General features: G+C 44.0%; 1 protein-coding gene across 9 annotated transcripts in view; it reads right to left on the bottom strand.

Annotated features, from left to right (window-relative positions):
- KLHL32 (kelch like family member 32) overlaps window positions 1-17,018 on the bottom strand; it is a 98,712-nt gene that overhangs the window by 37,530 nt on the left and 44,164 nt on the right. For 4 of the 9 annotated variants that reach the window (XM_084827155.1, XM_084827154.1, XM_084827153.1 and 1 more), the window contains exon 6: window positions 1,985-2,200. The exons of the other annotated variants lie outside the window; for them this stretch is intronic. In XM_084827155.1, the coding sequence (XP_084683281.1) occupies window positions 1,985-2,200 (216 nt within the window). The remainder of the gene's footprint in view (window positions 1-1,984; window positions 2,201-17,018) is intronic. 9 annotated transcript variants of the gene reach the window in all.

Raw genomic sequence — 17,018 nt, 5'->3', positions numbered from 1 at the left:
GAGGATTTGTCAAAGTCAATGAGCACTTTATTAAAGGGAGAGTGCTTAGTAATGAACAATTCAGCAATTTAATGAGATTCTGTAGCTCTGTCTCCAGCCTGTATATCAAGTTTCACTTCTATAAAGCACCCTGACACTAATCCTCTGGCATACCCAATCTTCACCCTGGGCTGAATATTAGATTCTTCCATGGTATATTGCATTACCAGTATAACCTTAGCAAAAATGATGAACTTAACTACACTTGAGGCAACAGAGCAGGCCTGATTTGATTTTTCTGTATTGGGTTGACTATGAGGGAATTACTTATTTACTAAGATAAAGCAAAAACAGTTTCTTATTGCACACTCAAAGCTTAAATTGGCAAATATTTATGGATGTCTTAATTCATTCTGGAGGACCAGAAATGAAATATATATATTTTTTGCCCACAGCAGTAAAATAGCTTAAATATTCTATGTAACAGCATTAGTAACCATCAGAGAGACAATTATGATAACACCTAAAATGGTCAGTGTAGAGTTTGCTGCCACTCAGAAAGCAGCGCATTAACCACTGCTGAACACAGTACTAGCTGCAGCAAGTGTGACAGGAATACAGCAGACACTCACATTTTCTTCATGGGGTGTTTATTCTCTGCTAACCTAAAAAGCATTTCTATTTTTATCCTTCAGTACAGGAATAGAGGCACATTTTCTGACAAACAAGACCTGCATTTGCTTCACTGGGACATGGCCAAATTGTTCTTCTCCTGCAGGTGTCAATTTTGTGCTCATCACTCCGAAAAAAAACATTCCAGCAATAAAGGATACTCATACCGAGGCAGTTAACACCAACTCCCTGCTACAAGCAGTTACACAAGTAATCCCAGTTTCAGTCTACTGTGTGTGAAAAAGTTAATCTTTCTGTATATTCACCCTTCCACCACCCCTATGACATGGGCTAAGGTAGTCCTGCTTAAGATGCCACCAAGGCACTGTGTGAGATCTCATATAGGGTCCTGGACACTACAGGATTTCCTACTAAGAAATGCCCATTTGAGGTAGAGCCTATTGACACTTCAGCCCAATTCAGAAACTTGGCTGCCCCACACAATTTTCAGTGCTAGGATGTGGGGTTACCATTGGATTCTTGAACTATTGGGAGTCATGAGGACATACCAACTGTATGAACCACTGATGTTGTTGTTGTTAAGGATTTATATCCTGCCTTTCAATACATTTCCAATAAGCATAAGCTAGTATTGGTTACAGTCAGAGGCATACACTAATCTTATTAAATACAGGAGGAGTGCATGGTACTATGCAGTGCTCTAGCAAAAGATACTTGCACTAAATTCCCTGGTTCCCACTTCCATATTTTTGGGGTGAGAGACACATTTCTTCTTTGGCAAAGCACATTTCAGGGGTGGTTCTGTATATTTCTCCAGCTGCAAACTAGATTACACTGAATACGAAGGGGCAATAAATAAGTTATGTTAAGACGACATAAGTTATGCAACAAAAAAGATGGTGTGATTTCCCAATGAATTAGTTGCATTAGGTTAATTAAACAGACTTTCACATATCAGAATCAAGGGCACAACCTTTCTCAATGCATGGAGAGATCTCTATAAGGCACAATATAGCCATCTCTTGGCATGCACAGCCATTCAGTATGTTAGACTATTATACAGAATGGAAGATCTATAAAGCGGTCCTATAACCCATCTAGTCTTCCCCCTTCCACTCAGTCAAGGAACGTGTGTTTTCTGGAACAGCATGGTGCTGTGCCTGCACTCATGCTGAGGGAGTGAAACAAGACTCCACTGTGCCCTGTAGGGAGTCCTCAGTGCACAGCCATAGAAGGACTGTGCCCCAAGAATTTTCTTCTATTGTTTCCTGACTAATTTTCCTACTAATTTTGTTCTCTGAAATGCTTAAGGATCCACAGTACTGGTTTTTCTGCAGGCTAACATATGCTGCCCATTACCTTTGTACTTTACCTGCCAGATTTGTTCTTCACTGAGTGATGTGAGTCGGTCACTCTTCAAGACCTCTCGGATGAGGCAGTACGGTAGTGCCAGGACTTCTTCCGGGTGGCTATTCTGTAGCTCAGAGAGGTGTTTCACTAAAAAGTCGACCACTGCTTTCTCCAGCAGAGTGAGGTTAAAGAGGTCAGCAAGCTTATAGAGGTCCAAATAATTAAAGCTATTTAACTCCTGGCCAGATAAAACAAAAATACATCTTTAGAAGGAATGCAGTGTTCAAACAAAAGCATAAAGAACTACGGTGGGGAAATGACTTCAGATGGAGATGTCATTCTTCTACTTTAAAAGTTGCTCATCCACATATATAACCATGTTTTAATATACTGTGTCTTGAACAAATTACCGTCACACTCAAACCCCTGCAGATTCCCGTCACCATCAGCAAGACTACTAAAGACACACACAGATATATATTTATTTGGTTTATACCTCACCTTTCTACCAAAAAATGGCACTCAAGGCAGCTTACACAACAATTTAAAATAGATTAAAAGGAAAACACACCCATTAAAATGCAGTAAAAACCTAACAATTACAGAATAAAAACAGCACCGAACCGAAAGTGCAAACCCATAGACGCACTTACAAGCCAAAGGCCTTCTTGAATAAAGCAGTGTTTGCCGGCCAGCAGAAGGACAACAGAGAGGGAGTGAACCTAGTCTCCCTTGGGAGGGAGTTCCACAGATCTGGGAGCGGGCACCGAAAAGGGCCTCTCTCACGTCACCACCAAACACACCTCTGATGGTGGCAGTCCCAAAAGAAGGGCCTCTCCAGAAGATCTTAAGGACTGGGCAGGCTCATATGGGAGAAGGTGTTCTTTCAGGTAGCCTGGTCCCAAGCCATACAGGGTTTTATAGGTCATAACCAGCATTTTGAATTCTGCCCAGAAACAGACAGTGAAACTTCTGTAACAAGGGAGTCATATGCTCCCTGTAACCAGCCCCAGTGAACAGTCTGGCCACAGCATTCTGGACCAACTGAAGTTTCTGAACAGCTTTCAAAGGTACCCCCTCATACAGCGCATTACAGCGGTCCAAACAGGATGTAACTAAGGCTTGTGTGACTGTGGCCAGATCAGATTTCCCTAGGAACGGGCACAGACGGCACACTAGCCTGATGCACTCCTAGGTACCCCCCAAGCCCTGGGCATCCAGGTTCAAGGCCAAGGCCAATAATACACCAAAAACTGTGAGCCTGAGCCTTTGGGGGAGTGCAGCCCCATCCAGCACAGGTTGAATCCCTGTTCCCTGATCTGCCTTTTGACTGACCAGGAGCACCTCTGTCTTGTTTGGATTAAGCTTCCTATGGTTTGCCCTCATCTAGTCCATTACCAACATTAGGCACCAATTTAGAACCAGAACAGCTTCCTTGGATTTAAATGTTGGAAAGGAGAGACAGAGAAATAGAGCTGGATGTCATCAGAATACTGGTGGCACCGAATCCCAAAACTCTGGACAATCTCTCCCAGTGGTTTCATGTATATGTTAAATAGCATGGGGGATAAGATAGAACCCTGAGCAACACCACAGGCCAACAGCCATGAGGTTGAACAGGAATCCCCCAGCACAGCCCTCTGATATCATCCCTCCAGAAAAGGACCTCCCAATCCCACCTTAGACAGACACCTCAGAAGGATACCACAGTTGATGGTACTGAAAGCCACTGAAAGGCCAGTGTGGTGTAGTGGCAAGAGTGTTGGACTAGGAGCTGGGAGATTCAGGTTCTAGTCCCCACTCGGCCATGGAAGCTCACTGGATGACTTTGGGCCAGTCACACGCTCTCAGTCCAACCCACCTCACAGGGTTGTTGTTGTGAGGATAAAATGGAGAGGAGGAGGATAATGTAAGCTGCCTTGGGTTCCTTGCAAGAGGAAAAAAGGCGGGGTATAAATGCAATCAATCAATCAATCAGTCAATCAATCAATCAATCAATAAGGTCCAGCAGAACTAACAGGGACACACTTCTCCTGTCCAGTTCCCAGTGAGGATCATCTACCAAGGTGACCAAACAATCTCTTTCCAAATAGAAGTGTATTAATGTGTTTTAAGAGTATTAAATATACAATTAAATTGTTGTCAGTACTGTGCCACCATAAAGCCTATATTAAATTAGATGCAAAACTCTCTTAGATCACTTTCCCTCTCAGAACTCCATTTCCATAGGGAGAGCTATCTCCAAGCCACATCGCCAAATTCATTGCTCTGCTTTCTTGGAATCTTGCAATCTACAAAAGTAACATCTATTTCGTGTTTTGGGCAAAAAATGGCAGCATCACACAAATCAGTTGTCTTTTGTTGCTCAGTGCCAGGAGCAGAGCAGGAAATAAAGAAGGGCAACAACTAGCATGAGTTTCCTTCCTTGGAGTTCTGTGACCCCTTAACACAATTCAGTGGCTAGATCCAAAGAGCCATGGAATCAATGATGTATGTCATCCAAGAGGAGCTTTGGACTTGCATTTCTTGAATAGCAAGCCTCACATGTAAGAACACTTCAGGAAATTCAGGGGAGTTTCAAAAGCAGATTACAATATGGTATGAGTGTCTGCTGTTTAAAGTCAAAAATCCAAACAGCTAAGCCCTTGGGCTCTCTTAAAGTAGTTCTTCAAATCCTGGACAGTGTGAACAGTTGGACTGTTATTATTAGTTATCACATCCTATTCACACACTTTGTCTTAAGGGCATTAACCATTATTATCACCTTTTATTCTCTCAACAGCCCTGTAAAGGAAGTTAGTTTGCTAGATAATGGGGCTGGTCACACAACAAGCTAATCCACATTCAGTGGTTGGGTGTGGGTTGTTGTTGAACCAGGAGTTGTTTGTTGAATTGTGGGTTAGACTGAACCCAGGACATTTTCCACAGAGTGGCTTGTTAACCATGCAGTGTGGCTTAACCACCCTGAACAACCCAACAACAAACCATGGGTTCTCAAGGTGGCTTGTTCAAGAAAAATAAGCCACACTGCATGGTTAAGAAGCCATCCTGAGGAAAATGTCCTGGGTTCAGACAGCATGCTAACCCATGGTTCAACAAACAACCCACACTCAACCAGTTGCGCAAACCCAGTCAATGACTGGTCCAGATAATTCTCATGGTTGTGTGGGGATCTGAAGCCAGGTTTTTCTAGTCCATGTCCAACACTATTCACTGTATCACTCTGGCTTCTCTATAAACTAAACTCCAGCTACATGCTGTCTCTTCTTCTACATAAGGTCAATCAAAGAACTTGAATGTGGAGCTTTTAATACCTCAAACTGTGTTCCACATTATTATTTTAAGTAGGACTGGGTCCTTGCCCACTCAAGGCTACAAAGTGTTAGCTCTGAATTCCATAGCCACGAAAACTAAGTATATCAGCCTCCTCCAACAAAATTCACCCCATTGTAATACCAATCACTTCTTCAACTTAAAATTATACACTGCTATCCAGCTGATGAAGCTGCACACCAAAAAATGTCATGCTGAGATTGTGAGATGTACATTGCTGATCAGATAACCCACCTTCCAATCAGTGACAGAGCTTCTGGAAACATAATGACATGATAAAAGTATAGAAACTGTCTGCAAAATATGAACTTATTACCTTCTTTTGGTACCTCTGCACTCTCTCTCGCTCTCTCTCGATATATATATATATATATATATATATATATATGCAGTTATTTGAAACATAAAAAATCTAATCTGCTTCTTCAGAATACATTTCCAAACAAACAAACAAATTATAGGAACAGTAGCATTTTTAAAAAAGTATAATAAAAGTATTTTAGTTTAGAAACAATAGTTGTTAGGAATAATCCAGAACACATCATGTTAACTTGATAGTTACTTTACTTTTAAAAGCTTTGCCACTTTATAGTATGTGTTGCCATGCATGCCCAAAAGTTCAGTCAGTGTTAATATTCATGTGTGAGAGTTTGGACTGTCAATGACTTTATTTTTCCATGTATCTCATCAGCATGGTATGTTCAAAGGGATACACCAGTGAATGTTGACAGTCACTTAAATCGGATTGTCAGCACTTACTGGTGAATGTTCCAAAAGTAAGGGAACATATTTATCAGCAATCATTTAAACTAGCGCTGTGCCAAATATTTCTCCCACATTTTTTTCAACCATTTTCATGCAGTTTCATAGAAGGGAAATTGCTTTTGAAAAGAAATTCAGTACTGAAGAAATTTCAGAGAAATTCTCAAGGGTTGGGTGTGGGTTTCTTGGGCTTACCTTACTTAGGAGGTGGCCGAGGAGTGAATAAACTTTCATTGTACAATCATCTCTCCAGCAGCCTGAAGCCTCCTCAGCTCCCTACATTTCAATTGAAGCCCAGTAGAAGGCACCATGAGGTAATTCTTCCCTTACAACTTTTTCGGATCAGGAAGTGCAGGTAGCCTGGGAGGCTAGCTGTGATTAGAATTAGACCTCAAAAACACCACCAAAAGAAATTCAGCATAAATTATAGACTGTCCTGAGAATGAGGCAGAATAATGGAAGCCCTTTTCATGGGAGAAGAAAACTTTCTGGAAATTGGAGGAGAGATTTGGCAGAGCACTAACTCCACCTCATCCCTGGAACTGGACATAACACTGCCCCCACCCGCGTTGCCATGGATGCAAAATGGGAGCCAGCCTGCCAACACAGTTGATGCTTTTGTAGCACAAAAAACACCAAAACCCTTACCAAAAACAAACGAAGCTGTGCTACAAGCCCTGCCAATGGGGAGCCCTGGGAGAAACTGTGGAGAATTTCTCCTTCCCCTGGGGAAATTCAGTGAAATTATCTCCCAAATTTCTCTGCCCACAAATAAGGCGGAGAATTTTGAGAAGCCACCTGCACACAGCTCTAATTTAAACATTTTATGTTGGACTGTCAGCATTCACTGTAATAAATAATAGATTCAGTAGGGCCAGTTCATATACTACTAGAGCAGTGTAGAATCCACCCATCCATAGCAGAGAGAACTGGAACTGGGTAACATGCTTGTCCAGTAACATCTGCAGGAAGAAATCCAATAGTTTCAGTGACTGTTGTGGTTCTTTTCCTTGCCAGTGTTGCCACTTCCCTGTGGGCCAGTGACATTACCAGGGGAAGTAACCGCATTACTTTCCCTATCCACATGATTACTTCCTGCAGACACTATTGTAGCATGAGATACAAGCATGGAAAAACAGCAGCTTTATTACTTTGATAATGAGCGTGGTGTAGTGGACTGGGTGTTGGACTGGGAGTCAGGAGATCCAGGTTCCAGTCTCCACTTGGCCCTGGAAGCTCACTGGGTGACTTTGGGCCAGTCAAAGACTCTCAGCCCAACCTACCTCACAGGGTTGTTGTTGTGAGGATAAAATGGAGAGAAGGAAGATTATGTACACTGCCTTGGGTTCCTTAAGGAGGAAAAAAGGCAGGCTATAAATATAATAAATAAGTTAAATAAATAATGCATGAACAGGCAATAGTCTATTCATAATTGTTTTTTGCAACTGTACATGATATACATTAAGATTACCTGTTCTTTAGAGATTCCCAAATTTATCTTATATCAACCCACCTCCTGCCCTCTTATGTTATCTTATCTTATGTTGTTACTGCCATTGCCATGTGTCATGGACCGGCAACACCCTGTTCTGTGCGTGGAAAGGAAAACAGGGAAAGAATGCATCTTCACTCCTTCTTGCCCTTCCCTTCCTGTGGTCTTTTCTGCTGCCACCAGATAGAAATATTTTTTTCTCTGGCTGTCTCTACCAAGCCAGCTTCAAAACGCTCTGAGCCTCAGGTATTACTTTAGGTAGTGTGGGGGTTGGCTGTTAGACACAGGGTGGGAAACCAAAAAAGAAAAGAGACCACAAAGTTTGAAAAAATAAAGTTTTAAAAATTACTGAAGAAAAATGTTCATACGAAACAGTTTTAAAATCTGAATGGATACTCACACACAGACACACACACAAAACACTAGGGTAAGAATAGGGCAAAAGAACAACCAGGGATAAACACATCCAACTAACCTAACTTGACAGTGTCTCTTTTTTTATCCAGGTCCTTTATCCAAGCAATATCTTACTATCATTGGTCTAGCTCTCTCAGTCAATTCTGCTGTTGTACCAGTTCTGACTCTTTCATCTAGGGGCATCTCTACACCTGCAATTTATTGCACATTCATGACTGGCCACTCACGGAAGTTTGCGGGTCCATTACATGAAGTCATAATCGTCCAGTGATTTTCCTGCCATTTCCCCCTGCCTATCTCATGTTATTCCCAAATGGGAAAAAAGCAGTCTTTTTTCAGCCTATGCAACAAGAGAGCCATGGCCTGCCCATGTACTACTCCAGTAGTGTGAAAAACCCACTTTATTTTATTTATTTATTTCATTTCTATACCGCCCAATAGCCGAAGCTCTCTGGGCGGTTCACAAAAATTAAAACCAAACAGCACACAATAAAACAATTTAAAATATATAGAACATTAAACCCACAATATAACAATGCAACCACAATAAAACCTAGCAGCAGTGCAGGAATTTAAAATACAGATTTAAAACAGCAAAGCTAAAAGTTCAGAAAGCTAAAATGCCTGGGAGAATAAAAAGGTCTTCACCTGGCGCCGAAAGGAATACAATGTCGGTGCCAGGCGAACCTCGCTAGGAAGCTCATTCCAGAGGCGGAGTGCCACAGCAGAAAAAGCCCTCCTCCTAGTAGCCACCCGCCTCACTTCCTTTGGCAGGGGCTCACGGAGGAGGGCCGCTGACGATGATCTTAAGGTCCGGGCAGGCACATATGGGAGGAGGTGATCCTTCAGATAACCTGGCCCCAAGCCGTTAAGGGCTTTAAATGTTAATACCAGCACTTTGAATCGGGCCCAGAAATGGACTGGCAGCCAGCGCAGCTGGAAAAGTACTGGCGTAATATGAGTTCGCAGGCCAGTCCGTGTTAACAATCTTGCTGCCCTATTTTGGACCAGCTGAAGTTTCCGGACCGTTTTCAAAGGCAGCCCCACATATAACGCATTGCAGTAATCCAGACGAGAAGGTATCAGAGCATGGATCACTGTAGCTAGGCTATCTCTGTCCAGATAAGGGCGTAGTTGGTATACCAGCCTAAGATGATAAAAAGTGCTCCGTGCCACTGAGTTCACCTGTGCCTCAAGTGACAGTTCTGGATCCAAGAGCACCCCCAAACTACGAACCTGATCCTTTAGGGGGAGTGCAACCCCCTCCAGAACAGGTTGAATATCACCTAGCTAGGCAGACGAACCACCCACTAACAGTACCTCCGTCTTGTCTGGATTGAGTTTCAGTTTATTGGCCCTCATCCAGTCCATTACCGTGCCCAGGCCCTGATTCAGAACAGCCACTGCCTCACCTGGATTTGATGAGAAAGAGAGGTAGAGAGCCAGTGTGGTGTAGTGGTGAGAGTGTTGGACTGGGAGCTGGGAGATCCAGGTTCTAGTCCCCACTTGGCCATAGAAGCTCACTGGGTGACTTTGGGCTAGTCACAGACTCTCAGCCCAACCTACCTCACAGGGTTGTTGTTGTGAGGGTAAAATGGAGAGGAGGAAGACGGTGTAAGCTGCCTTGGGTTCCTTGCAAGAGGAAAAAAGGCGGGATATAAATGCAATAAATAAATAAATAAATAAATAAATAGAGCTGGGTGTCATCCGCATATTGATGGCACTTCAGCCCACACTTCTGGATAACCTCCCCCAGCGGTTTCATGTAGATGTTAAACAGCATAGGGGATAAAATAGAGCCCTGTGGAACCCCATGGCACAATTGCCATGGCACAGAGTAATAATCCCCCAGCACCATCTTCTGGAATCGGCCATCCAAGTAGGAGCAGAACCACTGTAGTGCAGTGCCTCCAACTCCCAACCCAGACAACCTATCCAGAAGGATACCATGGTCGATCGTATCGAAAGCCGCTGAGAGGTCCAGAAGAATCCACAGGGTCGCACTCCCCCTGTCCCTCTCCCGGCAGAGGTCATCCCACAGGGCGACCAAGGCAGTTTCCATTCCAAAACCAGGCCTGAAGCCCAATTGAAATGGATCTAGATAATCTGTTTCATTCAACAGTGCCTGGAGCTGTCCTACAACCACCCGCTCAAGCACCTTGCCCAGGAAGGGGATGTTGGCGACTGGCCTATAATTGTTAACATCCTCTGGGTCAAGTTTAGGCTTTTTCAGGAGTGGTCTAATTACTGCCTCTTTTAAAGTGGCAGGCACCACTCCCTCTCTCAGGGAGGAATTTACAACCTCCTGGACCCAGCCGGACATCCACTCCTTGTTTGATTTAATAAGCTATGAAGGGCAAGGGTCAAGCACACAAGTAGTCGATCGGACTTGGCCAAGCACCTTGTCCACATCCTCAGGCCTCAGTAACTGAAACTCATCCAATAAAACTGGACCAGAGGATGCTCTGAACGCCTCTACCAATGGAACTGCATTAATCGTGGTGTCCAATTCATGACGAATCTGAGTGACTTCATCTTCGAAGTGCCTTGCAAACTTATCACAGCATGCCGCCGAGGGTTCCACCGTCTCTCTCCCTGGCCCAGACTGTAACAGGCCACGAACCACTCAGAAAAGCTCCACTGGACGACACTGAGAAGATGCAATGCTGGTGGAAAAGAACTGTCTCTTTGCCACCCTCACCGCCACAGAGTAGGCTCGATAGTGGGCTCTTACCTGTGTTCGGTCAGACTCAGCACGAGTTTTCCTCCACCTGCGTTCTAGCCGTCTCCCCTCTTGCTTCATTGCCCTCAGCTCAGGTGTATACCAAGGAGCTGGCCGGGCTCTGCTCAGAAGGAGAGGGCGCTTGGGCGCGATCGTGTCAACCGTCCGAGTCATCTCTGCATTCCACAGAGCGACCTGGGCTTCGACAGGAGCACCAGCCATACCAGCAGGAAAATCCCCCAGAGCCCTCTGGAATCCATCAGAATCCATTAATCTCCGGGGGCGGACCATTTTAATAGGTCCCCCACCCTTGCAGAGGGGAAAGGCCGCCAGGAGTCTAAACCTCAGCAGGAAGTGATCTGACCATGACAAAGGGACAGATGTTAATTCCTCCACTTTCAGATCACCATCCTCCTGCCCAGTCGAGAAAACCAGATCAAGCGTGTGTCCTTTTATATGCGTTGGGCCGATGACATGTTGGGACAGCCCCATGGTTGTCATGGAGGCCATGAAGTCCTGAGCCGCCCCGGATACAGCGGCCTCGGCATGGAAGTTGAGATCCCCCAGGACCATCATCCTAGGGGTCCTCAACACCAAGTCCGAGACCACCTCCGTCAGCTCAGGCAGGGAGTCTGATGGGCAGCGGGGTGGGCGGTACACCAACAGAATCCCTAATCTGTCCCAAGTACCCAACACAAGGTACAAACACTCAAGATCTGCACTCGAATGAGCAGGAAGCCTCGAGAGGGAGACTGAATTCCTATAGACCACGGCAACCCCCCCTCCCCGACCCTCAAGTCGGTGTTGGTGCTGCACCTAGTACCCAGGAGGGCACAGCTGGGAGAGAGTGACCCCTCCCAGTTCCCCCACCCAGGTCTCAGAAATACATACCAGGTCAGCCCCCTCATCCACAATCAAATCATGGATGAGGGAGATTTTATTTTGGGCCGACCTGGCATTCAGCAGCAGCACCACCAGACCCGAGGGCAGACTGGTAAGGCTACCAGGAACCATCAGGTTGGGGGAAGAACCAGAAGAGGGGACAGCTGTAAGGTGTCTAGCCCCTCTTCTCCTCAGCTGGCCTGTTAATCCCCCAACGCCATACCTCCCCCTGCCCGTGACCACAGTTATGGTGGCACCTCCCCGACCCCCTGAGTTGCTCAATAGTCCTCCCAGGCACATATTAAAAAGTTAAGATATAAAATGCACAACAGTTTAAAAGAATATAAAAGAGATAAAAGAGAACAGCAGCTAAGAAGGAGCAGATAAAGTCCACGTTTGCCCCTTTCTCCCTGGTCTTTAAAGCTGCTGCCCTCTGCTGCTGCTATTTGCTGCTGGTATCTGTGGCTGCTGGTGTCTCTGGAGAAGCAGGTGGGTGGGTCTGCAGGTGCTGTTCCGTGCGACTCCAAGTGCAACGCTGAAGTGCTGCCTCTGGCGGCCCCGCCTTAGTACCTGTTTGGCAGGGGCAGAAGCAGGCTCAGGATCCACCCGGTGCAGCTGCTGGCTGGTCCTCCTTCCCCAGGCTCCTATTTGCAGTTGTTGGGGGTGTAGTCATGACGACGACGGCAGTGACAGCGGGGTGTTGGGCATGTCAGTATACTGACCAGCCAGCTTGCTGCCATGCCGGCTTGCTACCATGCTGTGACTAAATGCAATGCACCAACTTTTGCTCCTGACTTTGGATGCTTACTCCACAACACAGAATAGCTAGAATGCCAGCATTCCAGCAGTTCTCTGGGAAATGGGTGCATGTAGGGGCGGGGTTTGGGCAGTTCAGTGAAGGTTGCTGTCCACCCGCATTGCGTGTCAATCACAACCAAAGCACCAGTAATCTGTGAGGGGAAGGAAAGGGGCAGGAACCAGGGAGAAAATTTCGTGATGCCCCCAGCGTGTGTAATGGCTTTTCACGGAAAAGTAGCCACCCCATGTAATGGTGAGGAACAGAATATAACAAGATAGAAACAAGTGTGTAAAGGAGCCTGATCTAATCCCACACTGAAACGGGATGGAGAAAGCCCCGGTACTGATGCGGATTTCTGCCCCCATGTGATGAACCCCTAGGACTCCAGTCTCTCTTCTTTCTGCTTCTTTGTCCCTCTGCCTTTGTATCTTAGGCTGTTACCTCTTAAAATTAGTCTTTTTCTCTCCCCAAGAGCCTGTCTGAATAAAAATATATTTGTCTGCCCGTGGAAGGACAACAGAGATGGAGCTAGCCTGGCCTCTCTGGGCAGGGTGGCCTGGGACCAGTCACCAAGAAGGCCCTCTCTCATGCTCTCACCAAATGTGCATCCAATAGTGGCAGGACAGAAAGAAGGGCCTCTCCCAAGGAGCTTAACCCAGGCAGGCTCATATGGCTGAATACGGTCTTTCAAATAGCCTTGTCCCAAATCATGTAGGACTTTATAAGTTTATGAGGCAGAACCCAAGGTTGCCACGGACCTCAGCCTCTCCCGACAGGGTGGCCTCGGCACCTGTGTTGAAGTCCCACAGCACAACAAGCCAGAGAGATTCCAGAACCACCCCCAATACCACCCCAGCAAGCTCAGGAAGGGATATTGTTGCATAGCTGGGATGGGTGGTAGTACACCAGCTGAAACCCTATTCTGTCTTGAACACTCACTGATTCTGTCTCAGTATACACACACTCAACACTGGAAGACTATAGGATGGGGCACCTGGTCAGGAGAAGAGAGTCACTACAGATCACTGCAACTCCGCCTCTCCCCACCCCCCGCCCCCAATACTGCTGCACAATGAACAGGTGAGCAAAGCTGGGAGAGATTCACCACCGCCCTGTCTCAACCAGCCATTCTCCACGATACAAGCTAGGCCAGGATGCTGGCCCAGGATCAAGTCCTGGACGGCTGTAGTTTTCCCCATTCACCGACCTGACATTCAGCAGCAGTACTTTCAACCCAGGGAGACTCAGGTTCTCAAAATTGGGAGACAGTTAAGCAAAGCACATGTTTAAGTCTGTGCCATTTTAAAATCAATGGGAATTAATACAGATGCTTAGCCTTGACTGGATCATGCTCCATTTGCTCATTTACTTACTGTTCATATTACTAATTATTCATTGTGCAATGGCTGGCATAGTCAATTAAAATGTGAGTGGGCTTACTATAAATATTACAGTGCTTTAGGGTGCAATCCTATGCATACTACCCCATGGCTGCCTGGAAAATGCTGCACGTTTTAGGACTTTTTCTGTCTAAACATGCATAGGATTGCACCTTTAGTGTTTTGCTTTATGAATATCTTGTCATATCCTGTGAATTTGTACTGATTCTTTTCAAATTCCGCTAGTTTTAGCATTAATTTAATCACCTTTATGCTAGAAAGCCTAGTGAAAATATCATATAAACTTTTCATTACAAAGGCTGCAACCCCCTGCACACTTAACTGAAAATAAATACTACTGAACTCAGTGGGATTTACTTTTAAATAAACATGCATAGGAAAGGACTGCAAAGAGATTTAACAACAAATGTGCATTGAAAAATTCCACAGTATCAGATTGGAAAAACTATAAAAATTAGCTGCCAAAATATTTTTCAGAGTGCCTCCCCCACCTCTCAAATGGTATATGAGTGTCTGCATTTATGACACATAGCTGCAAACATATATTATCCTTATAGCTGTTAACATATACATGTGGCAACACCAGTGTAAAACTGCATAGGAAAACAAAAACTTATCAACATTCTATTTTAGGATTATTTCATAGCTACTTGTTTTCCTTTATATGTTTAAGAAAAGCACTGCATGTGCCATGGAAAAGGAGTAACAGTCTGATAAATGAGAGTTAATCACAACCAAGTACACAGCAGAGTACAATATACCTCTGTTCCTGTGTGCTGTGCTATAAAAAGAAAAGAAAAACCCAAGGAGAACTAAGGGGAGAGACTGCATTTCTTTATGACCTTATTTGAAAGCTAAACTCCTTGGGGAAATACAATTTATTCAGATTATCAAGACCCTGCTGTGCAAATCTACAATCTGGGAGCACACTACAGAGATCAAAAAATATTTACTTTATTCTGTTGGGTATAAAAGCTTCTAATGAATGCATAATTAAGACAGAAAAGGTGTATACAGCTTTAGAAATTCCATCGTTGAGCCAAGCCATTAATATCCAAGGCATCATACCCAGTTGTTATTCAACCTGCTTTATTTTTGGATTATAAAATCATTATAAATCAAGGTATTATGTGATTTTCAAACCATACTGCCCTGCTTCCTACACATACACATACACACGCGCGCGCGTGCACACACACACATACACACAGGATTCACTGGGCAATATACTAAAATTATGTGGAAATCATACCTGCAATACACACACACACACACACGGAGAGAACTTGGCAAACTAACAGCATTCTTGTATTTATTAAATGCCAAGCATGTGTTTGCGCGTTATTTTAGTATTAGTAAAATACTTAAGTTAATAAAAAAAAAATCTACATTGCAATTCACAAACACACAGTAGGATTGTCTATGACAAATGCGTCCCTTGGGTTCCCATGCCCCCTCTCCTGCATCCCTCCTAGTCAAAATTCCCCTCCCATCCCTTTTCAGTGCCAAACATGATCAGTAGTACATTTTCACTGACTTTAATGCTAACCATGGTTACCTTTAACTAAGGTTTGCAAGCAAGCTTTTAATCCTGGTTTCACATTCTGGTTTATTAACTTCGATGCAGATATCATGCTAGCCTTGATTAATTGAAAAGGAGATGGGGCACCGAAGGTAGGAAGAGGAAGCTTGCAAGCCCATGGGCTGATCTCTGTGGGAAGAGACTGATAAACATTACCTCTTCGCTGGTTCTTTTCCCTCCCATATGCAGCACCCTTTGAATGTTCAAGCCCGCACCCAGCAAAGGCAATTCACATATGGGATTCTGTTTCCACACAGTTCCCGCTTGCTTTATTGAAGCAAGAACCTCCTCAATATCCTAAAGCCTTGACTGTGATGATAGGGTGGCACTTCAGTGTTCTATAGATATGTCTTAAAAGTTATTTCCTCAGCTCTGACTGTCTGTCTTGAGCCATGCCTTCCCCACTCCTTAACAACTCAAGCTTTGCCTAAATATTCCAAGGAGAGCAGAATATTCAAATCAAATGTGAAAACTGCACTTATTCCAAGTACAGAAGATGCGGGGGACTTGGTGCAGAACAGGGTTGGTTTTATATTCTGCTTGGGTGTGTAGATAGATAGATAGATAGATAGATAGATAGATAGATAGATAGATAGATAGGGAGTCCTAGGGCCCACCTAATAAGTTACCCCCTTTACTAAAAGCAAAGCAGATTACTGCTTCTATTTTAGGCTGCTGAAAAGAATAATCAGTCAAAACCCAGCAAGCATCTGACACACATCTGAAGATGAACTTATCCTTTTCCCATCTTAACCTCTCTCAGTAGCTTTTGGATGAGAAACAAGATTTATAATATGAAGGCTACTCGTTCTTCAGAGATGTCTATTAACATGGATAAAACCCAATTTAAAATTTTTGTGCATGTGGGTGGGTTGGACTGGGGAAGCTGAAATAAAATATTCTTCCATTTCTTTCCAAGAGCTAAAAGGGCTACATGCATCTGGTACTCATATTTCTATTCTCTCGCATTAGAGCAGCAAGTCTCCTCTTTCAGGTCACGTCTCCCACATAAAAGTGCTAAACTAATGCCGTTTAATGACAAATTAATGTCCATGAATAAAAAATACACCTCTAATAGCATAGAGTAATTTGCCATTACAATATCATCATTGGACATGCCCCTGGTTTAATACGATGTATTTAATTCATAACTTAATGAGTGATATATAAAAAGAGAGAGATGAACCCTGCAATTACATTTATGTGAGTCTGTCACCTTATTTGTAAAACCTTAGAGTCATTTACATTCAAATTAGAACAAATGAGTGATTTCACAAAGTGCAATGATAAATGACCATTGCTGCACAAGACGGAGCTGTATTTCCTGTGAAACCCTTAACAGTTTCCCATTATTTGTTAAAAATTACAATGCATATTGCCCAGTGTTGTGTGAATAATGACTTTTTTACTGATTAGGTCACAAGACTAATATGGAGCAAAATAAATAATTTCTTTTCTTTCTTTTTTTCTGGTTTGGGCTTCTCTTTCCAATGCTTTAATTTATTCACTCTAGTGGACTCACACTGCCACCTACTGCCTACCATTGAGTATTGTGGGAATTTAGTCCAATGTCTTTAAAAGCAAAATGCTCAGATATTTACAATCCCTAGCTGGCTGCTTTAGAATCTAATACTTTCCCCCAGTCAAGAAATACTGGACGGCAATTA

This window comes from Heloderma suspectum, chromosome 1, assembly GCF_057233095.1.
Source record: "Heloderma suspectum isolate Gila_16-S chromosome 1, 16-S_ref, whole genome shotgun sequence".
NCBI lineage: Eukaryota > Metazoa > Chordata > Lepidosauria > Squamata > Helodermatidae > Heloderma > Heloderma suspectum.
The sequence above is the reverse complement of the archived record's forward strand: the minus strand, read 5'-3'. Positions and strand labels throughout refer to the sequence as shown.